Source organism: Artibeus jamaicensis, unplaced genomic scaffold (genome assembly GCF_021234435.1).
Source record: "Artibeus jamaicensis isolate MK-2021 breed Jamaican fruit bat unplaced genomic scaffold, CSHL_Jam_final contig_387, whole genome shotgun sequence".
NCBI classification, from domain to species: domain Eukaryota; kingdom Metazoa; phylum Chordata; class Mammalia; order Chiroptera; family Phyllostomidae; genus Artibeus; species Artibeus jamaicensis.
This window is the reverse complement of record NW_026521812.1, coordinates 45,766,005-45,789,621: the sequence shown is the minus strand read 5'-3', so window position 1 is coordinate 45,789,621 and position 23,617 is coordinate 45,766,005. Positions and strand designations below refer to the sequence as shown.

The 23,617-nt window shown below is 42.0% G+C and overlaps 1 protein-coding gene across 1 annotated transcript in view; it reads left to right on the top strand.

Annotated features, from left to right (window-relative positions):
- Positions 1–11,325: 11,325 nt before the first annotated feature.
- SH3BGRL2 (SH3 domain binding glutamate rich protein like 2) overlaps positions 11,326–23,617 on the top strand; it is a 61,183-nt gene continuing 48,891 nt past the window's right edge. Inside the window, exon 1 of the mRNA XM_053664900.1 lies at positions 11,326–11,361. Coding sequence (XP_053520875.1) covers positions 11,341–11,361 — 21 coding nt within the window. The 5' untranslated portion in view covers positions 11,326–11,340. The remainder of the gene's footprint in view (positions 11,362–23,617) is intronic.

The window sequence follows — 23,617 nt, the reverse complement described above, 5'->3', positions numbered from 1 at the left end:
GTCTGAGAAATCAATTATATTCATCCATACCCCTTCCACCTGTCCCTCTTCCTCCCCCACCACTTGATTTCGATAGGTAACCAATTATTTTACCTCTGTTAGTTTGATATTTTACATCTGCATGTGTAATTTCTTCCTCCCTATTACCCAAAAGAAAGTAAACTATATTCACTGCTCTGGGCTTTGTTTTTTCCTTACTAACAATATTAACCATTGTATATCCTTGAGAATTATGTATGAATGTATCATCCTCATTCTTTTTTGTTACTGCACATTTTATTTAGCAGTGCTATATTTTTGTTCTTCAGTTCAAAACAAGCAGTTTAGTTTATATACTCTCACTGGTGGCCATTTTTGCCTTTGTTTATACTCTTCTGATCCTCTCAGGCGTTTGAGGTTTTGACCTCGCTAAGGCCCTCCAGCTGAGTGGAGGCAGAGAACGCCAGGTACAGCTGATTTCCAGAGGACTCATCCTGTCCACCCACTTGCCTTTGGTGGAGATGAGGTAAACAAGAACAGAACTGCTGCTATTTTCCCTCAGGTCTAGCCCTAGGTACCCTGGGTGTCTTCCTGTTTAGATGGAGTTAGGGAGTGACGAATGAGGGCAGGGTGTGGCTTTAACACAGCCTTGTTTTAACTCCATCTATTCCCTTCCCCTAGTCCAGCAGGCACAAACGGGAGTGATTTCCTTCTTATGCTAATTTAGAGGCCTTTAAACAAAAAGGACATGGGATTTTACTAACATTGGGAAGTCATTCCATTTGATTAAAGAAAGATTTTATTGCCCACTGAAGCTGAGCTTCCATTTTCAAAAATAAGTGTTTCAGCCCTGATTGGTGTGGCTCAGTTTATTGGGCCTCAACCCCAAAAGTGAGAGGTTGCAGGTTGATTCCTAGTCAGAGCACATGCCTGGGTTGCAGGTTTGGTCCCTGGTCAGGGCATGTACAAGAGGCAACCAATTGGTGTTTTGCACATCAATGTTTCTTTTCCTTTCTTCCTTCCTTCCCTTCTCTCTAAAAATAAATAAAATCTTAAAAAAAGGTTTCAGATTTCTTAGAACAGCTTTATATACAGTATATGTGTATCCTCTTTATGATGACTTTTTCCCCTTCAAAACAGCTTTATATATAGTATATGTGAGTCCTATTTGTGATGACTTTTTCCCTCATCTCTAAAGCTCGTAACACACATCCTCTGGTTTTCTTTCTGCTACGTCATTCATCAGTACCACTGGAGCCAGGCTCGCCTTTTTAGAGATGATAAATAAATGTTCTTTCCTGCAGCGTAATTCTTTAGCAAGTCTATTTGTTCAAAGTTCATTTCTTATTTGTCCTAATTCTGTCCTACTTTTTCTGACCTTTATGACAGTGGAATGGCAAAGAGAAACTAATGCTAGGTGCCTGTGTGGATGAGATGATAAGCACACCTTATTGCATGCACCTGGCATTCCCTACCTCCACCCAGCTGTGAATTACTTATGCTTTAGCACATGCAGAATACATTAACCTAGCTCTGAATATATTACCCATTAGTCCTTGGAGGATAACTGTCTCTAGGACTCTGGAGAGTCCTGTGTGAGAGTCGGCATCCTTTTTAGCCTTGAAGTCTTTTCTCTTTGTTTTAGGGTGAAACTGGGATAATTTCCTGGCCTGAAGGATGGGCAGGGGGTCATGAGCAAGAAAAGAAACATGCATGGGAAAAGAAGATGGAAGAGAAAAAGTGGGGAAGAGGAGGAGAATGGGAGCGAGGGAGAGGGATAGGGGTGTTGCAGGAGAAGAGTGGAAAGGGTCTAAATTGTATCACACGTAGGTCTGGTGGAAAAAAACTCTTCTCTGAGGGTTGGAAGCCATGTTTTCAGTTCCATTATCTTCTTCACGTAGTGCTATCCAGGGGATCTGAGGAATTTGGTTGTAAATGAAGCACTTTGGGAAGTACAGTGCCTCTTTTTATTAGTGACCAATATTTATGAGTAGTTATCATGCACCATTAGTTTACTCAAGCATTTGGCATGGATTGTGTCATTTAATTCTCACCCAAGCCTAGGATTAGGTTGTGTTATTATCTCCATTTTACTGATGTGGAAACTGAGGCACAGGTGCTAAATACTTTACCTGAGGTCACACTAACCAAACAACGGTAAGAGGTGTGTTGTCACTCACTGCCCCCATTGTCTTCCTTATTAGTGAAACCCCAGGAGTTTGAGTTGCCAATACACCCACCCTCCCACTCTATTCCCAGGGGATGAATGGTAACAGACTTAAACCCACCTTGGCTCTCACATTTTCCTTCGTAATATACATTTTCAGGTGGCCCAGTGACCCAGTTCTGAGCAATGAGGTTTGAGGAGAAGCCTGCTAGACTAGAGGTCTTCTGGAGAAGCTTTTCTTCTATGATAAGGAAAAAGCACACTTTCTGCTTGCCTTCTTTCTTCCTACTAGGATGGTAGTATGAAGATGCTATACTTGCAGCTGTGGCAGCCACCTTGCCACCATGAGGTGGCAAGCCCCAGGAAGAACATCATTATGCTAAGGATGGCAGAATGGAAAGGGTCAAAATGCCCTGGGCTTTCAGGGCATTGTGGGACTGCTAGAGTAAACCTAGCTTCACCTCCCTGCACTCTTCTTGTTATGCGAAATAATCAAACGCCACTATGACTGCTAGAAATTCGTCAGGTTTAGCCAATTTGCAGCTGTATTTATATGAACTAGATAGGACGTGGATTTTGGACAGACTGTCTTTGTTTTAGGCTGACAGGTTGCCATTCAGTACTGCAGAACTGTTTTCTCCAGCACCTCTCACTCTCAACCTTGACTCCAGTATGCTGTTGTTACTTTTAACCAAGGGACAAATGCAAAATGTTGCAAATTACAGGAAAACAGAGGCTGAGGAGATTTTAACTAAAATACGATTCTACTTTAAAACCTCAAACAGAAAAAATAATGATACATATTGCAAGTAAACTTTAGATCACACTACAATGACTCCTTTCAAGGGACTCATTCATATTCCACGTCTTCCTGCATTGTTCTCACACAGCCGCTCACTCGTCGATTTCGTGCTTCCACTCAGGACCTGAGTTTGTGCTAAAATGGCCTCAGCCCACCCCCAACGAACACTCTCTGTTCAGTTAATCTCCATATTCCCAGAATCTAGCAGAATGCCATGTGCCTAGCACAAATTAGATAAATGTTTGTGGTATGGAATTAAAATTGCATAACGCCCCCTCTACTGAACAGCTGTCAAAGTCACAGGCTTTGGAGGAATTCAAGGACATAAAGCTTTTCTGGATTTGAGAGGTTATTTCTTAATAATTATTAAAAATTTAAATCAATGCAAATTGCTGACAAGAGAAAGTTTGATAGGTTAGTGACATGCAGGTGTTCAATAAATAAATTGAACTGAACAGATTGGGCTTTTAAAAACTACATGTTCTGGACAAATGTAAACGATGGTTAAGGTAGAATAGGGCATTTCACTACATTGTTGGGGGTGCGAGAAGAATTCAATGAATTTTTAAAATATGCCTGGTTTACAACCTGGGAGCACTTACCACTGGAAGGACTAGAATACCACTCTTAAGTACTGTATTTTGTGATACCTGGGCCACTTCATGGCTTCGGAGTACGGTAAGCTGCATGTATAAGGAAGTCTTGCTCCCTGATACCAGTGTTCAGTGGAATTCCACTTAGTGAAAAACTGCTTCTCCTCTCAAAAGATTCTGTTTAAACCCAGGGGTTCTCATTGCAGTGAAGACCCAAGTACTGTGGACAGATACCCTCAGTTTAAGTCGCCTCTGAATGGGCTGGAGAGAGGAGGGTGTGAATATCTGAGGACAAGAACTGGTAACAATGTTAAAGTGCTCTGTGTTTTTTCTCATCCTCTGATTTTACTGTTATAAAAGAGCTGAGGAATTTAACGGCAAAGGTAAAGACCTTTACAAAACCATTATTTTCTAAAACACTATGGTTCGAGGTATCAAAAAGTACTTAAAAACAAATGTTCATAATTTCCATTCAGTAGGCCCTTTGAAATGATAGGAAACAACAATAAATATAACTGCTACAACAATAACACTTTATGTTTATTTAACTTAACTTCCACATTATCTAACTGTACTATGTATAAACATTTTCTTATACATTCTCTGTCTGTTGTAATTATTCTAAATGGCCTTTATGCCTAGCATGAGAAATTATAATGAGAAAACTCATTAGCATGTATTCATGAGAAATCAAAATGTTTCAGAATTCAACAATAATCTAAATGTAAATTTTTGTTCATTATAACATGGTAATCATTTCTAAAGTAGTAACCTAACAACCAAAATGTTGTCGAGTATTAAAAGTTCCTCTAACTTATGTTGCCTAGAACTATTTAAGCAATGTCGACTTTAATTAATTTTGTGTTTTTCCATTACTATGTATCCACATACCCTCTTTACCTCCCCTAACAGCCCCTCACCGTCTCCACACTGTTGTACTAGTCCATGAGTTCTTTTTTTTCATTTTTGCTCAATCCCTCCACCCCCAGCCGACCCCTCCCCCCAGAGCTGTCAGCCTGCTCTCTATCTATGAGTCTGTCTCTAGTTAAGCAATATCAACTTTTAACCCTTATTTTATTATGGTGATATTGTGTTCTGACCTATGATGCCATCTTGTTGGGGGCAGGGGGATTGTATATCTCCTCCCCCCCAAAAAAAGTTGATTAGAAAAGTCCTACAAAATTAACAACAAAAAATACAAAAACCTAATCTTCTCCTTCAAGCACTTAGCACATCGTTCACTTTTCATCTCCCAGTTAGCTGTAGTCTCCATGGGGGCAGGGCCTGTGTCTGATGCACTGCTGGGTCCCCGGCATCTGGCACAGAGTGAATGAATGAAGTGGCAAGAGATGAACTGCACACGGGGTTTTCAGTGTATCCTCTGGTCACCAGCACATCTCAAAGCCTCGCTGTTACAGTTGTAAGATGGTGCTTGGGCTATTCTCTCTTCTCGTACCCTTTGTCAGTCTCTAGGGGGCATAGACACTGGGGACATAGAAGTGTTTTCTCCTGTCAGAGAGGAACCCTATTGGTTGGGTTGAATGTGAACTGATTCAACACTAAGTCCTGCATGTCGGTTTCAAGCTTAATTCCTTGCTTTATGATTTGTCTCCAGGCCTTTAATACAAGTGCCCAAAGTTCCATCCAATTCAGGGATTGGTTAATATGGTTCCTGTTAATTAGGGATTTTATTTTATTAAGAAGAGACAGAAGGGGCCTGATGAAGCAACATAAAAGCAGTGGATGAATTCTCATAAAGAATTCAAACTACACTATTTGACTTTATTTCTGCTTCATTTCACAAACACTCACTTTTTCCCTTAAATATGGCCTCTATACTTCATCAACATCAAAAAGTTTTTTGTTAAGTACTTTAACTGAACATGGCACTGTATAAAGAGGTTTATACAACCAGATCCTTGTTATTTAGAAAATTAAAATCACAGACACGACACAGAAATATTTATAGGATTTACATGCTTTACACAGATGAAGGCCATCCCTGATTTACTTTGTATGTTTAATACTTACTGAGGCCTAACTATGTCCCAGGCACTGTGTGAAAAATCACTTTGCATACTCCTTCTGCAATAAGCTCCGCAACAGTAACGAGGAAGGTGAGGTATCGGCAAGTTAAGTAAACCGCCCGAGGAAGGTCACAGGGCTGCTACCTAATGGGGTCTGCCTGTGAGGCACCCTTCCTTAATGACTCTGACCTACCGCCGCCCTTTGGCTTACAACCTCCTCTCCCACAAATCTGCCACCCACTAACAGCCAAAATGTTCAGACTCAGCTTTCACGGGAGTGGCTGTCTGGAGCAGAGCGGGGATGGTGACAGGCATGGTGTGGAGCCTGAAGTTCCTTAAGTCCTTGGGGAGCCGACAGTATTGGATTAAGTGCTGTTAGGAACAGAGAGCTCTGACAGAATAGAATTTCTGTTCTGTCAATCAGGTTCAATCATATTTTATAAATAAATCAGGACAGTTGATGCTCCAGACAGCTTAAGAGAGCTCTTTCCTTAATCTGTCGCTAAACCTTAATGAACAATGTCCATGTTCCCCAACTCCCCTTCGAACTTATGTCCCTGCTTGTCCCCTCGTCCTACTCCTCAACTTCTAATTAGAAAAGACTGCATCACTGGATGTAGCCTCTACAGACTCTACAGCGCCCGTGGCCATCAGTCCTCAAGCCGCTGCAGCCTGGCTTCTGCAGCCTGGCTTCTGCCTCCGCCCGTCCGCTAGAAGTGCTCTCCCGGAGCCCAGTGACAATAACAAACCATCATTACAAGAACCCCTGGTACTTCTTGTGGATTTACTGGATGCCAAACACTGGGCTCAGAGCTTTATTCACACTGGAGGGTGAAACCTGGAGAACACCAGGGCTTGCAGATAGTTTTGGCTTCATTGGCTCAGTTTTTTAAAAATTAAATCTACATTGAAACATCCAAATATTTCGGACAAATATCCGAATTTTTGTGATGTCCTATCCAGTTTGCTGCAGTCCTCGCGGAGAATACACCTGCACTTGGCCTTCCTCACCTCTCCTACTGGCGGCCCCTGCCCAACCCCCATAGGACTATGATTTTCTCTCCATGCTTTACGTGGATAATCTGGTCAGGAGTGTATGGTGTCTGGGAAAAGAGACCTGCTTAAACTAGCTGCAGATTAAAGACTGTGGATTTTGAACAGGAACCCAAGGGCAGGAACTGTGGCAGACCTGGATTCATGGAAACGGACACGTGGAAGTCAGACAGCCACCAGCCTTCTATGAGTGTCTTCACTTTTACTCCTCGGTGGCTCCGTTCTCCTCTTGTCACAGACTGACTTCCTCTCCTTAGTCTTCATTTCAGTTCCCTCCTTGTCTCACACTTGCTGAAAGCTTCTCCTACCCACCCTCGGGCCCTTCACAGCACCTTGCTTTATATTCTACTGCTAATTGCCTTAGCTTTTCTATTTTCCAATCGTACACTCTGTCAAGTCCTGAAAGAGGATAAACCTGCATTTTCAAGCTTGGTCATATATGTTACGAATTACTTTCTGGCTATAATAGGTCATCCTGGGTGAGTTGGGAGTATCCTTCATAAGAGCTGTGGGTTGATGGACACTGTAAGGTGTAACTTAGAGAACATCCTAAGTATAATTAATCCTCATAATGACCTTGAGTGATAGTCATTATTTTTACTTATTCTATATACTTGAAAACTGAGACTTAGAGAGGTGACAAAACCTGCCCACATAATTTAGTGGAAAAGGTACAATGTGACCTCAGACTGCCTAGCTAACAAACTCAAAACCACTGTTTTCATTATCATCTTTCCTAATTTCCAGGCTGAGTAACAGTTTTACTGTTCTCTACTTCCTGACTCTTGGTTTTTGACTTTTCTGATCATTCCTCCACTCTTAAATTCCTTGTTCTTCCAATTCTTAAATGTAGCAGTTTCCCAAGGGATTCTTCACAGCTCCTTGTCTCTTTCTGTACTTTCTTCTTAGGCAAATTCATTGGCTGTTACAGATTTGGATAGAGTCAGACACCACCATTTTTCAACCTGGGATTCTTGAACACTCTCCTCCCCCACTTCACAAGGAACTTATGGACAAAATTCAGGGAGTTCATGGACTTGAATAGGAAAAAAATAACATCGTTGTATTTTTGCTAAACTCTAACCAAAACTTACCAATTCCTCCAATTATGAATGTAGGGAACAAACCACTATAATAGCAGCAAGCATTTGTGACTTTGTTATCAATAGAAATAGCAGTATTTTAATCTTTTTATGATGGTTATCTGACCCACTACTAAACTGTGATACTTAATGCATTAGTAAAGAAGTATGTATATTATCATATGAACAATTGTTTAATATTTTGATAACTGTTTTGGAATATTAGTAGTTTCCTATGTAATCTTGTCCCTTTTATTGTTTGTAATTAGAAACTTTTTTTTGAGAAAGGGTCCAGAGACTTCTTCATCAAACTGCTAAAGGCTGAGAACTCTTGCTTTAAAACACTTTGTCTGTTAACTAACCTTATTATGGCGATTATTTCACAACATATATGTATATCAAATCATCATGCAGCACACCTCAAATTTACACAATGTTATTATATATCCGTTATAGCTCAATAAAGCTAACAACCCCCATACACACACACTCTACCAATGTGGTCTTGTGAAGGAGATCAAATCTCCAGCGATATAGGAGCGACTTCCCTAAAACCTAATGACCTACTCCATTTTCTGCATTCTGTCTTTAAGTTTCAGCTGCCTGCTTTATCTGCAACCTTCACTTGTCAGATGGGCATCTAATCCTCTCAGTAGTGTGATACCCTGGTGTTGATCTTGGACCTCTAGCTTGTATCCCAGATTGCTTTCCACTCTTGGTCACTCTTCCACTTCATTTATTAACTCTGCATCTGAACTCCACATTGGCCTCTGAGATTTCCCTGACTGCTAACAAATACTCTGTCCTGCATGCAAGCTCTAGAGACAAACTTTTTCACCCAGGGTGGATAAAACAGCTAATTATCACCAGAGTGATGCTCTGATCACATCCTTCCGTTTGTCAGATTTGAGGTGCCTTAAGATGAGGAATATATGATACAGATACAGGATAGCATTACACAGGGCTCTAGAAATAGGTTGAATCATGAACAGGGATTGGTGAACTTTTTCTGTAAAGGGCCAGGCAGTAAATGTATCAGGCTTTGCAGGCTATGTGGTTTCTGTCATTCTACCACAGACAATATGAAAAGGAATGTGTTCCAATAAAACTTTATTTACGAAACAGACAACCAGCGGGATTTGACACACAGGTTTTAGAACCCCTGGACTAAAGAATTGTCAGGACACTCTGAAACTCATCTCTGTCACCCTCCAGATGTCTGCTGTGTTGTTCTCATCTTGTTGACTAGCTTCTGTAGCTTTCCTGGTTCTTATGTTAGAACATGGCTTCTGAAAGCTCTGAGCTTCCATGTCACAAGTTAAAATTCAAATTCTCTCTCTCTTTCCCAGCCTTAATTCCAAATCTTTAGGGCCAGGAATGTTGCCTACCCTTGTTTGGGTCAGGTGCTCACTCCTGGACCAATCAACTGTGTCCAAGGGTCTGGACGTCGGAACAAGATTTGGGGCACCATCATCACTACAACCCCCTTGGATCGGAGAGAAGGTACAGATTCCAGAAAAGGGCAAGGAACTGGGAAGAAAACTCAGGACCTGACTTCCTTGGCATATTCATTCAAACCTCTTTTTTCAGGCTTGTCCCCTATAAGTCCCCTCACTTCCGTTTCTGAAGCAAAACCAACTCCTTGCTATTCTCAAATACTCTGCATAGTTTCACCCTGCATTCTCCCCTATCTGCCAGCAGAAATTCTACTCACCTTTAAAGTCTCGTCTAAAAGGTCACCCTTTCCCTCTCCACTGGTACATTGTTTTTTGTTCTGTGACTATTTCTGTACCTTTTTCTTTTGCAGACAATAGGTGCTCTACTGACTGAGAAAATGACTTAATTCATCTTTTCATACATTCTCGTACTTGTCAGACAATAGGCTCTGGGCTCCTATTTGTTGGTATTAACCATATCTTCAAAGCTATAGAACTTCAAACTGCAAAAAATGCTGATTTTTATAAAGTTGCATTTATGCAGGAAATAAGTATCTACATTCAAGAAAATTATTTTAAACTTTATAAACATACATTTCCACACTTACAATAGCCATTAAAATATATTTGAAGAAAGTAATTACAGCAAACCATTTAAAATTGTCGAATACCAAGAAGAAATAAAGTCCCATTAAGACTGATCTTCTGTTATACTAATTTAAAAAGGAAGACTACAGAAGTAATAGGAAAGGTTATAAACTTAAAATATTCAAAATTGCTCTAAAAAACAAATGGTCCAAAAACAGTTTAGTATTTGTGCGAGAAAATTTCCAAGAGACCTCATCACCTAATTTCTTTGTGTCTAGAATTATTAATTAACATTGCGCCCAGAGCTCTGCAGAGCTCCCCTGCTGAAAGCAAGAAAGTAAATACAGTGCTGCAGGGAAAACTGGTTCATTTCCACTCAACTGCGAGAGGCTTGCACTTTTGTTAAACAGAAGCACTTGCTAAAGAACTATTCCTAAACTATCAGTAACTACATAAAAGCTTTTTATTTAATGGCATCCTCCAGGGAGACTGCGCTGGAATGTGCAGCAGGCCTGAAAAAGGCACAGATTTGGCTCAACTGTAAATATTAGGTGCACAGAGCAAAGCTATTGTGTAAGAGTAGGGGGTGGGGCGGGTGGGGTCCTGATTTCCAATGTTGATAGCAGGACTCTAATTTCGCTTGGTATTCATTTTTTCTACTACAATTACAGTTTTGCTAAGAAAAATAAAATATCGGTTGTGCTCTCAACTGGGTTTCTAATTTTCAGTGTCTGTGGAAAAAGAAAATCTCTTTTTATCTCATTTATCTAAAAGAATCACCTTTCTGCAATCTCCAGAGTCGCTGGGAAAACAGAGGCGCGCACAGCCCCCACCGCCGCCGCCTCCTGAGAACCCTGCCCGCGGTGTCCCGAGGGCCACAGGTCCCTGGGGCTTGTCCTACGTAGATGGCCTTGGGTGGAGATGCTCCAAACCAGTAAACCGTAACATAGAACCTAAGCTTGGACTTTGAGCCAAGCCTTTTTGCTTAATTTTCTTTTTTCTCGTCTTGCTGGCATCCTCGCTACCCCTTGTTACTCCCTTTCCCCCTCCTGGGGCTCCCTTCCAGCCAACTGGATTGACAAGCAACAAACCTGAACAAACTCAATCCACCGGCTACTCCAGGGAGGGATCGAAACTACAACTCCCATCATGCCCCGCCTCTGCTTCCCTCCCCCCCCCTCCCCCCTCCACAGCCTGGGCTGGCGGCGGAGAGCCGCTGAGCCTTTTTATCTGCAAACCCGGAGGGAGGGATCCAGATACCGTAGATCTTACCCGAAGGGAGCGCTCTACTCGGTGGCGCCCGCGGTTCTCAGCCGAATTTTGCCTCTGCGGCCAAGCCAGCCCAGAGCCCCAGGGGGCAGACGGTGTGTCCGGGCACGGCGAGAGGATGGTCGTCCGCGTGTTCATTGCCTCGTCCTCCGGCTTCGTGGCGGTGAGCAGGGCGGGGACCCGTAGAGGCTAGGGTCGGGTTAGCCGGGGTAGGAGGCACCGGGTGCGGGTCTTGCGGGAGGCGCACCGGGCTCGTCTCTGCGCGTCTCCGCGCGCGGCACGTCAGTCCGTCAGTCCGGCGGTGCGAGCTGGCGCCCGCCAGGTGATCCATTCACACTTGGACAATGAAAAGGGCGGGAGCAAAGGTGGGTGGGGGACCCCAGGCTCACCCTGCACCGCCAAAGAGGGGGACAGCGCTGAGAGCCCGCAGCTCCGGTTGTGGGGCTCGGAAATTTGGGGAAGGGGTGGTCTAAGAGCTTCGGGGTCTTACTTTCCTTGGTGTTAATTACTCCTGATTTTGGACTTCAAGCCTGATTAAGTTTTGTACCGGAGTTTTTTCGCCTGCTTGATTTGCTATCCTACCTCTTGAATGAAACAAGTTTAAGTGGAAATTGCTCTCTACCTGCCTTCCCCACCAAGTGCATTTCTTTAGTGTTATACCTGCTCGAAGAGGAAAGTAAGCCAGGTTTTTCCTGTTGTGCCTGGAAAAAAATGTTTTGCCCCGAATACTGTAAATATTTTTACATCTTTATGTAAATGTGTGTTTGGATTCTTTCCCCTGTAATGCCGTGGTCAATTTCATCTCAGGGGGAAGTATAAATGATGGTCTCTTTAGTTATTGTAAGCTACTTAGTTTGGTCGATATTCTTTAATATTCTTAAAAAGAAGAGAAGTTAAATAGGTAGATTTAAGACTTTAAGGAAAATTCAGTGGTATACTTGATAGCCCAATCAGTAAGACATGTAGCGGTGTTCTACATGATTATTAAGACTTAGTTTGCTTAGCTAAGAGTTAAACTATGAATTTAAGAGGCTTGTTGGTGAGACATATAATACATATACAAGTGCATCAAAAAGTGCAGTATTGATTGCTTAAAATTTGACCTGGCCAGTTGACTGCCCAGCAACTCAACCCAATTGTTCCAAAATTTGTTTGTGAAACAGGTGGATGGCGGGTGGAATAAAGTGTTGTTTGCAAATCCATATAAATCCATAAAAGCCTCCACCGAGGCTTTTTATTTAAAAGTAAATCAACACTGTAGTGTTGTGTAGTGTTTAATGCAAAAAAGACTCCCTTTTGCATTAGGAATAGATGGGAAATACCAACTTATCTTTATATGCAAGCATGTTCTGGTCCCCAGACTCCTGGTAGTCGTGGTGTTTCTAGTTATTTGTGGTTGCTTAGTCATACCTGTCTTTTATAGATTTTCTCCACTGAAGCTACCCTTCATGTATTTGAAAACCCATACTGTTTTGTAGAGTTTTACAAATGCACTCCTTCATAAGAGTGCTACAAAGCTTTCGATTTCACCACCAACTAGCATGCTTCAGTAATTGTTCCAGTAGCATTTTATTGATTGCATAAGGGATGCTTTAAAGTATTAAGAAGCCTAGGCTATATTAGATAAGTCAAAGTCAAAACTTGAGGCAATTACTTGGCTTATCCTGTCAATAGGTAGTGTATCAGGATAGTTCTGGAACCCTGTATCTCTGTTTCCTGGATTCCGTTAACAAATATTTATTGCCAGCATGCTATGTGCCTTTTTAATTTTTAATGTTCTGTTTTGCATATGAAGCTAGACTTAACAGACCTAAATATTTGTTATTTAATTTTTTAATCCTCACCTGAGGACATGCTTGTTGATTTTAGAGTGAGGGAGAGAAAAGGAGAAAGAGGGAAAGAAACACCTATTGGCTGCCTTTTGTATGTGCTTGAACTGGGAAACCCAGCATGTGCCCTGACCAGGAATCAAACTGTGACCCTTTGGCCTGAGGGAAGATGCCCAGCCAACTGAACCACATGGGCAAGGGGGGAAACCTAAGTTTAAATGAACTCTTTAGTGCTATAAGCTTAGATAAGGTGCCTCATCTCTGCCTGAGTCTGTCTTCTGTAGAATGAAGGATTGTGTGATTAATAACTTAGAACTGTATTCTAGCTTTAAAATGCTTTGACTTCATCAGTTGGGTAAATGTGGATAAACCCACAAAACAGCTTCTTTTAATTTAGCAATATACACATAAACCTTAAAGTGAATTTATTTTTCCTTTGGTGTTTTACTGTGGTGTCTCAGGACCACTCACCATCCTGTGTTCTGACATGGTTTGATTTGAGCTGGAAGACATACTGTTATCACAAATCTACGGTTCATAAATACTATCTACTTAATGGACTCTTTTCAACTCTCAGTTAATCCACAGTCATAGAGTCTCTCCAGTTGTAGTATTTCCTATATCCATATACTTTCTCTGTAATTATATAATATTGATACTTTTGGCAATGATAACTTTATGCTCATGTGCAAGAATAATGATTTCTGAGAGATAATGAAGTTGTTTAAGTCAGCTGTTGGGCTGGGGAGGCTAATGGGGCTTCTGGCATTAAGGTATATTAAGCTTTGATGGTATGGCTGTGAAGTTTTCCCTCCAGCAGCGTGGTGTTTACCATTGACACTCTTTTATTCGGTGACCAGCTATGTCTAGCAAGTGCATGGGAGAACAAATAATTTGATTCCCAAGTCCGTTTCATTTTAGCTGATGTTTATTAAACCTCAAGGGAAGAATGTGACTAGAACTAGACTTAGCTAAGTAAGTCCCAGGAATTTCTAAAAAGATGCTGTGCCCCAATCAGCAATAGGTTCAAATGTTCTATTTAGAGAAAATGCTCATATCTTGTTTCGATTTCCCCAGGCTCTCTGGTTTCAACATGTAGATAGCAGTGGTAGTTGAAATAATTAACACCAAAGGGTGGTTGCCGTTTTATCCTCTGGGCTCCAGGTAATACCCACTTTTACTAGGAAATAAAAGTGATTCCACATTATTATGATAGTGGATATCTGAAAAATCAGATTTCTTATACACCTGATAATGTTTATTGTCTTTCATATTGTAGTGAAGGATATTTTATTTCAGGTTCAGGACAATAGTATACTTGGCTTATACTGGTTTTACACCTAAAGGGGGGGTCTTGTAACTTTAAGCAGGAAATATGTTAATATGAATTTTTAATTTAAAAACATTGAAATCAGCCAGTTATTTCATTCATTCATTATTTAATTCATTCAGTAACTATTTTCCAAGGGTTTTCTCCTTGCCTAACTCTGTCCTTGGTATGGTGGGGAACCGGAAGAGAATAGAGGGTGTGGTTTGTGTCCTCAAGGAATTCACGTGGGGACCAGGTGGGGAGATAAGATAGGAAAGGTAAAACCACCCGTAATGAAGTCCAGCTCAAGGACATATGCCTCTTTCAGGAACATTCTTACCAGAGATAGAAATAATATAAGCAGCAGAGGGATGCATTGCAGGATGTCAGATAAGGAGGAAATGTGCCAGAAATCATGAAATATGCATGTGGGAGCCTTAGGCAGATGGCAGAGAGAGGGATTGAGTTAGATTTGGAGCCTGGGAGTCAGTGCATGAGCCCACCTTGTTCAGGCTGGAAAGGGAGAGCTTTGGGTGGGAGACAGCAGGCGGCAGAGGTCCCCATGGACCCTTTTTGAGGACAGTACAGACTCTGAGTCCTTGAAAGAAGCTTACGGTAACACACAAACTCCATCGTACTCAGTGTCTTGGAGATATCTTCAGTGTATGCAGCTCGAATGATTTCTGGAGCCTTTTCCCCTCCAGGGAACAAGGTGCTCTCTGACAGGGAGGGGCTGCTGGTATGTGATTTCAGAAAAATGTACCCTCCCCACTCACCAGTGTTGACTGAAATTTTTCATAGAAGAAATAAAGTCTTTTACTCCTCATTAAAGTCCTCAATTTTTAGAGCAGGAAGAAAACAAAGAGATTTTTAGTGAAGTCCAACCACCTAATTTCACAGGAAGGAAATTTGGGAATAGAGATTCAGTGGCTTTCCCTGAGGTCATTTATATCAGTCAGTGCAGAGATGAGGGTTAAATGGAAGCCAGGTCTCCTGACTCTTGAATGTATTCATTCATGTGTTCATTCAGCAATGCATTCATTCATGTATGGATTGATTCTTGCATTCATCACTCATTGAAATCCTACTAAGTACCAGGATCTGTGTGAGGTGTTGTTAGGTGCTAGGTGTGGTGTGTGTGATGGTCAGGAGAACAGATTTAATCTCTGTCTTTGTGGCACAAATCATAGCTGACGCTCTGCAGCTCAGACTTGGGATATAAACGTTTAATCAAGGAGAATGAGGGACTCAGTGCCTTGGGGGTTGTTTCCATGGGCCTGGTGAAATGAGTTAGACAGCAGTATATCCCTGGATGTTGGAGCGGAACCTTCACTGGGAACAAAAGTTACAGAGAAATTGAAAGCCAAGTTGGAAAACATGGAGCCTTACCCAGGGCGGTGAATACCATAATTTGCCGGGTATAATGTTCACCCACAGTTTTGTGTGTATTATACACAGAATTATTATATCCATGGCATGTAATCATTATACCCATGTATAATTTGAAACTTTATTTTTATCTCAAAAATTTAGGCAAAAAAGTGCGCATTAGATGCAGCAAAATACGGTATGTTTTCAGGTAGGGTGAGGATGGTGGGAAGACACATAGAAACTATACTCTGAGTTGTCTCACTGTTTGCCACTGTGGAAGGCATACCCAGCTGCTCTGTATACTTACAACTATCTTAAACATGCAATGATCAGTTAAGCAATTGCACCTCCACAGAATGTATTTAGTGAAGCTTCACTGTGTGAGGAAGCTACCAAAAGGAGTTCCAAGGCAGTCAAAGTCAGGATGCGATTATGTAGAACAGACTGGGCATTATTTCCTAAGCAATTCTAATGCAAGAAGGAGTTAGTAAGGGTAAGCCTGGCCTCCTTAGCGTCTTTAACTGATTTAGTGTTCAGAGTTGTATGACCAGGGTTTGATAGTTAATTACTCCAATTTTATAGTTGAAGAGACCTAAGTTAACTGACCTGATGAGGTCATACATAGTAGATGGTAGGACCCTGAGCCACACTCAGGTGGGCAGGTGGCTCCAAAGCTTCTAGACCAGAAGTTCTAGAAGTTCTGAGCACTGTGGCCCCCTGGGTGAATGGCGTACCAGGGCTACTCCACATCCTGCAGTGAGTGTGCTGGGCAGTCCCCTATGAGAACTGCCCCAGGCAAAATGCCAGTGGGACCCCTGAGGAGGAACAGTGCCAAAGGGGAGGGTGTGGAGTGAGGGTCTGGAAGAGGTGGGAGCATACACGAATGAACAGAAGCAGAAATAGTTGGGATGTAAGGAAGAGGATGTGATTGTAAGAGAAGGTCAGGCTGGGAAGGCATGTGTGTTAGTTTCCTAAGGGCTGCCGTTAACAAAGTACCAAAAACTGGGGGGCTTCAACAACAGAAACTTGTCTCATGGTTCTGGAAGCTTGAGGTCAAGATCAAGGTGTCAGCAGGGTTGCTTCCTCCTGAGGGCTGTTTGAGTGGCTCTTGTTCCATGCCTCTCGCCTGTCTTGCAATGGTTTGCTGGCAGTCTTTGGGGTTCCTTGGCATGTAGCTTCATCACCAAGATACCTGCCTTCATGTTCATATGGCGTTCTTGTGTGTGTGTCTGTCCGTGTCCACCTTTGCCCTTTCTGTTAGAACACAGTCATTCTGAATTAGAGCCCATCCTGCTGACCTCACCTTAACTGGGTCATCTGCCCGGACCCTCTCTCCAAACAAAGCCACATTCATAATCACCAGGGATTAGGACTTCAGCATCTTTGGGGGACATGGTTGTACCTGTAACAGCAGGTAATATGAGGGTTGAAATAGAAAGACTAATCGATGGAATTTCCCCCTTTAATTGAAAAGATTTTGAGCAGATTTTGGAATCTTCAAGACAGTAGCCGGCTGTGATTACATGGAATGAGGGTCCATGAACAAGGTCTGTTGCTGGGAGGGGAGATTTATCATGACCCCAAGTGAATGCCTCACCTCAGTTTTTCTAGTTCATTTTAATGTTCCCCAAATTCGATATTTTTATTCTACAATGGTATCTTAAACTTGTAAATATAAATATAATCAAGGTCATGGACTCCTTCATGAAATTAGGGGCTTTTTACCTATTTGGTTTAGGACACTTTCAATAAACATATATTTGAGGAAATGAAGAGTTGACAAACATTTATAATATGAAATATAAAATGCTTTCCACGTTACAGGAATGTAAGACTAATTTGAGTCTATATTTCAGTTTTTCAATTTTTTGATCAAAAACAGAAAAGGAAAGCAGCTTTAGGGGGGAAAAAACAAAAACCTCAACAGTTCAGTAGGAAGCAGTGTAAGATACTAATTCCAAAAAATATTTCTCCTTTAGATTTTTTTAAATGTTTAATTTGTAAAAAGTTTCTTGGCATATAGAAATGAATTGTGTTTTTCTTTTCCCCCAGTTAACTTAGAATTGGGTAATGGAGTAGAAAAAGTCTAGATTCTTAGTGAATATATCACTTTTAAAAATAAAAATTAACGTGACATACTGACCATTATATATAAAAGTTTAAAATACTTTATTTTGAAATGCACCCTTAAAAATGGGATCAAGAAATTATTTAAGGTGCTAAATGTCTTTTTTCAAAAAAATTATTCTCCATATTCTAAACTCAGAATGAGACCCTTTTCGGTTTCAGCAATTTTTCAGCAGGAACCTCTCTTATCTGTGTTATTGTATAGAGTTCATAGAAACTTACCTTGTCCTGAATGAAATTACATTCCTGCATTTTTAATTAATTTCTGTTGTACTATTTATCCATTATGTAAAAAAAAAAGACCATAGCTTTCCAAATTAGAAATTTAGAGAATATCTTTCTATGAACTGGCAAATGCTTATTAATATTCATTGGAAATTTTCCACTGATTATGTGCAGTTATTGTTTTAGGGCCCTCTTTATGATCGTAGCTCACAAACATGTCATTGAACCTTTCTGTTGAGTGGTTTTTTAGACCAGTAGTGATCAGTATGTACCTTTGCTTAGTTTGGGGGGTTGGTTGCAGTGCTGAGAGAAAGGGGATTGGGAAGAAGAGTTAAGAGGTCGGCAGCCCGTACCCGTCCCACGCAACCAAGTGATCTCATTTAAGGCAGTACAGTTTCCCTTCTTTTGCTTCTTTTTTTAAAATTTCTATTTTATTGATTATGCCATTACAGTTGTTCTATTCCCCCCTTCATTCCCCTCCACCCCCACCATTCCCCCCCTTTAGTTTATGACCATGTGTCTCATGTTCTTTAGATTCTATATTTCCCATACTATTCTTGCCCTCCCCCTATCTATTTTCTACCTACCGTCTATGCTACTTATTTTATGTACCTTCTCCCCCCTTCTTCTCCTCCAACTCCCCTGTTGCTAACCCTCCATGAGATCTTCATTTCTATGAAGATCCTGATCTAGCTGTCCTCTTAATTTGCTTTTGTTTTAGGTGTGGTTGTTGATAACTGTAAGTTTGCTGTCCTTTCACTGTTCAACTTTTTTATCTTCTTTTTCTTGGATGAGTCCCTTTAACATTTCATGAAATCCAAAGATCTTGTGCCTCTTAATAGGCTTATCTGGGCTTATCTGCTAGTACTGGCTCCTTACTCAGGCACTAGGCTATGGTAATTTAAAATTAGTGTTGTTATTTCTTTTATGTTTGATTGTTTTTTCCTAAACTCTGAAAAAGAAATCTATCTAGGAAAAGCACTTAGTTGAATATTTCCCTTTTGGACTCTTGACAGCTTTGCTGTCAGATTAAAAGTTGAACTAGATGCTGGCAGACTGAAGCCCCACTACCTACAAACCTGGGTATTTTCAGGCTGTTGCAGCCCCTGGGAAACTCTAGAGCAATGTAGTTGGTCCCCTGGATCTGGTTCCCTCTGCCCTTGATTTGCCCAAAAGGCTGAGAAACCATGGTTCTGAACCTCTGTTGCCATTGGCATCTTTTATTCCTGAAAGGACCTGAGTCTTTTGAGCTGGCTCAGTATCTGGCAGACCCCCAGAGGGGTTTCCTGGGACTGACCCCCGAAAGTGGAAAAGCAGGACATGTGTACATTCGGGTGTGTCTGTCTTGTTGTGGAACCTTTGCGGGCTCTCTGCCAATATTGCTTCAGAACTCCGAAGCCGGAAATGGAATGTTGGCTGTGACCGAGGGCACAGGGTTCTAAGTATTATAGGATGCATTTTCCATTTCATACTGGTAATGGCCCAGATCAGGAAATGACTTTTTGTCATTATTGATCTACTGGCTTTGGCAGTGGAGGACTGCGTGTAAGAGAGACCCAGTTAGCTGACTTGCTTGTCAGGTCAGTTGAGATATTTGGTAAATGCATACAGAGTTAAAGTAAGCAACTCTTGCAGCATACCAATCCCATATTAAAACCACAGCAAAGCAACACTAAAACCCCAAAGTAACAACAACAGCATAGCTTTTGAGTAGTTTGTTTTTCTTCTGTGGGTTGCATAAGGAGTGGGAGTGTAGTCTTCTTCGTTCATGACATTCCCATGTGGATTGAAGTTTACTGGTTTTCTACTTTGGTTATTATATTCATCAGGGCACTTCCTGCAAGTGGGAATTGGCCATTTCTTTAAGCCTGGGTCCTCAGTTGAGAGGAGTTGGGGTTGTACTGTCCTTTTATGACAAACTACGTCCTGGCCAAAGTAGGTGTTTGGGTTGAATATCTGCTGATATAGTTAACTCTGGAGTCAGGTTATGGTAAACCCAGTGTCTCCTTCTTTCCCATGTATGGATTATCTGTCATCGGAGGACGGGGTTCACTCTGGGGTGAGGCAGGGACTGAGTCCAAACCGCAGCTCTGCCATTCGTGAGGGGCGTGGCCTTAGGTAGGCAGCCTCGGCTTCTTCGTTTGTAAATGCTGCTGCCTTCTGTACAGGATTATCATGAGCACCGAATGAATGAAGTATTCCCTATGTGTTTTTTAGCAGAGTGCCAGGCACACAGTAAGTTCTCAGTGTATGTTATCTCTTATTTCTATTATATCATCATTAGCAGCAGCAATAGTAGTAATAAAAAATAAAAATTATAAACTTGGATCATGTAAGATTATTAATCGTCAAATATCTGCAGTATATAGTACTTATTAGCTGAGGGTATATGCTGGTGTAATTTTTGGAAAGTTTTTAATAAATTTAAGTATAAAGAGTTTTTAGTTGAAATGTGAATTAATAAGAACATTACAATTTGAGGTCATTCCCTATACAAACTATTTAATTAGAGTTTTGTAATTTTTGAACATTTCATGGCTATATAGCATGTTGTACATGAGTCACTAAACCGTATTTATTCACCGCCTACAAAGTGCTACTGGTGTGCGCATGGGCACTGTTCTTTGCTGTGCATGAATATAAACTGCATGATTGTAGAGTTCTGGCTTGATTTAAAGCTTCCTGTACTTGGTGAGTAGATTTCATCCCAAATGACAGCTCTGACTGATGGTGGCTGCCTGGAGAGCTGGGTTGTGGAGCCTTGTCTGGGAAACAAACAGTGATTGACTGCTGGTGTCTTCTCTGGCACCAGAGGAGGGAAGGCCAGGGATCATGCTACAAATATGTCAGCTCTGCCTTAGACTCTGTGCAGTTGGACTCCGTCTTTCAGATTTGTGTGCCTGAATGTAGTCTATTTTGAGTCTATGACAGGAATATGAGACACCAAACTGAAGTGATGGATAATATCCTCTGCAAATGTCTCACCCCTAATTTGGGGGTGCAGGTGGTGGAGAAGGGCCAGGATCTCTGTGTTTAATGAAGATGAGTGGTACTTCCCTGCAAAGATAGGGATTATCCTGGATGTGAAACTGAATGCTGAGTCTTAGTGCTTGTGACATGAATGTGGGGCGCTCTCACACCTGGTAGATGGCAGGTGGGTGGGTCATAAATGAGGTAATGCAGGCTTTACAGGAAAAGGTAGTGGAGACAGGAGAGAGAAAAAGATACAGGAATAGGTCGATTCTAAGATATACTCATCCACCATGCTGAGCCTTGGGGCACTGAAAGGTCAGGTTCAGGTAAACAATGAGTGTTTACGTGGGCCCAGCAATGTGATAGGATTTTTCCTGCAGGTTGTTTAAACCTTGCAATGACCCTACAAACTGTGGTTTATTATACCTGTTTTCCAGATGAGAATATTGAGGTACAAGGTGTTTAAGTAACATTAGGATCATTTAGCTCCATGAATCCAGACTGGAATCCCCATCTTCTGAGTTTGTGTTCAATACTTTTCTCATTAGCCCACATTGCCCACTAGAAGAGCCCATAATCAGAGACCAGTGAGAACCTGGATCGTGCGACCCACAGAGCCGGCTAGGATTACAGTGTGTGAGGTCAAGCTAAAGAAAGGGGAGGGGCAGGACTCCTAAAGAACAGTTCCAGGGGTCCCCACTCAGCTATTGAGCAAGTCATTGTAGTCACAGTGTCTTCAGGGCATGTGAAGGCAATGGCTTTGCTTCTGCAGAGACTGATAAAAGCTGTAAGGAATATGAGTTGAAATGGAAAGAGAATTATGTTGTCATCATCATCATCACAACAATCACTTAAACCTATTGCAAGAAGTACTCAGGACTTTTTGTTTGTTGTTTTTCTTTCTTAAAGTAACTTGCATGGTAGCCATTTATATTTGTATTCTCTCTCTCTCAGGAAACTGCTGAAGTTCAGAAACTTTAAATAGCTTGCCTTTTCATAGATTCCAGAGGTCCAGATACCCCTATCTGTACCATCCTATTTCCTAAAGGCCATGTCCCAGAGCCAGAGGAAGGTATGGGAGATTGAGGAGAAGTTAGAATAGGCAGTGCTCTGAACGGAATGTGGAATTGTTTATGGGGTGTCCCAAAACCAGATTTGCTTCAAATATGATTCTCTTGTTTTGTGTGATAAAGTTGAGTGGAACTGATTTATGTGTTGAATTGGAGGGAGCAGATGGGAAGGGAGGGTCATAAGGGAGAGGGAAAGGTTTAGTCCCTGTGGCTGGAATCCAGGGATGGGATCGAGGGCAGATATCATTAATCTCTTGAGACTTCGTGGGCAACATGAAATGTACCAGGATAAGTGGTGGTGGTGGGAGTGTGTGCCCTCCTATTTATTTGGGATCCTGGGTTCCTGGGAGACATTTTCTCCATGGGGTGATGATATCCCATTTTCTGAGGGGGTGACTTTGCCCTCAAGTCCCACCCCCCCTTCCGTGATGGATGAAAGTAAACACTACCAAGACATGATCTGCTTGGGGAGGAGAGGTGGCCAGTTTCTCAGAGGAAAAAGGCCTGGAGCCCCTTCCTCCAGGGGTCTTTATTGGGTTGTAATACACAGGAATGTAGGCAGTAAGGATCAAACAGTAGATAACATTTCAAAGAAAGCTGAAGGTTTAATCTGAGTCAGCGTCTGTCAGGGAAGGGGGTTTGCAGAAACTTTGGGAGACATACTCATTTCCTGCTCGGACCCTTAACATGTGAGTGAAAGCACTCTTAGCAAAGCAGGTTTCACAGGATTTTTAGGAATTCTTTCTTATGCCAGATTTCTTCCCGGATACTGCTCTAACAAGGCAAGGAGCTGCACCCCTACCCATCAGGTTCTCAGGCTTAAGTGGATTAGAGCCAGGAAGCGCTTCTCCCAGAGGACATGGGGACTTGGGCTATGTCACATAGCCGGGGGGGGGGGGCAGGGCAGGGCAGGGTGAGAGGGGGCAAGGGTCCATTGCTCCTGCTCTGTTGCAGCTCCCTGAGTCCTTCCATGATGGCCTGCCAGGTGATCGAGTCTGGCTTAGGTTGCCCCACACTGTGAGGAGTCTTACCTAACATCAACATCAACCATGCTTTGGGGGCAAGGGGAGGAAACTGAGGCAGCATTCGCTACCAGAGACAAGCTTTGTCTCCTGCATCTTGCATTCCGGAGGTCGCTCACTCATCCTTGGCCATGGGGGGTAGTTACAATTTCTGAAACCAGGCAGAGCAGTTCTCAACAGTTTTCTACCCTGCAAATAAAGTATCCATTTGGTAGAGTTTATTAAGATATCAGAGTCTACTGTGGGAATTCAAAGCAAAAGTGTACAGCAAGTAGGAGGCCAGGGTCAGGGCTGTCAGTGGTTGGAGGGGACGGAAGGAGGGCTGTGGGAGTGCAGGCTGCTGCTGTGGTTAAAGGGAATATACCATGGTCAACACCCACAGGCAGGCAGGAGGGCCCGCAGGAGGGCCCACAGGAGCGGGGATGCAGAGCCGCTGTTCATACACTTGGCACAGATCAGATACTTTACATGTAATTTACAGACAGAGCCTCATAAATTTGGTAAACAGAAGAAATTTGTGTGATGCAAGCAAGGTATGAAGAAAAGATGTGGATTTTGGGAACCCAAAGACCTGGGTACAAACTAGGAGGGTAGCTTAGCAAGTCTTTTAACTTCTCTGGATCTCAGTATCCACATTTTAGTTGCTGGAACTTAGTGAAATGCCAGCTATTAATAATATGAGTTAAGTCTAAGTT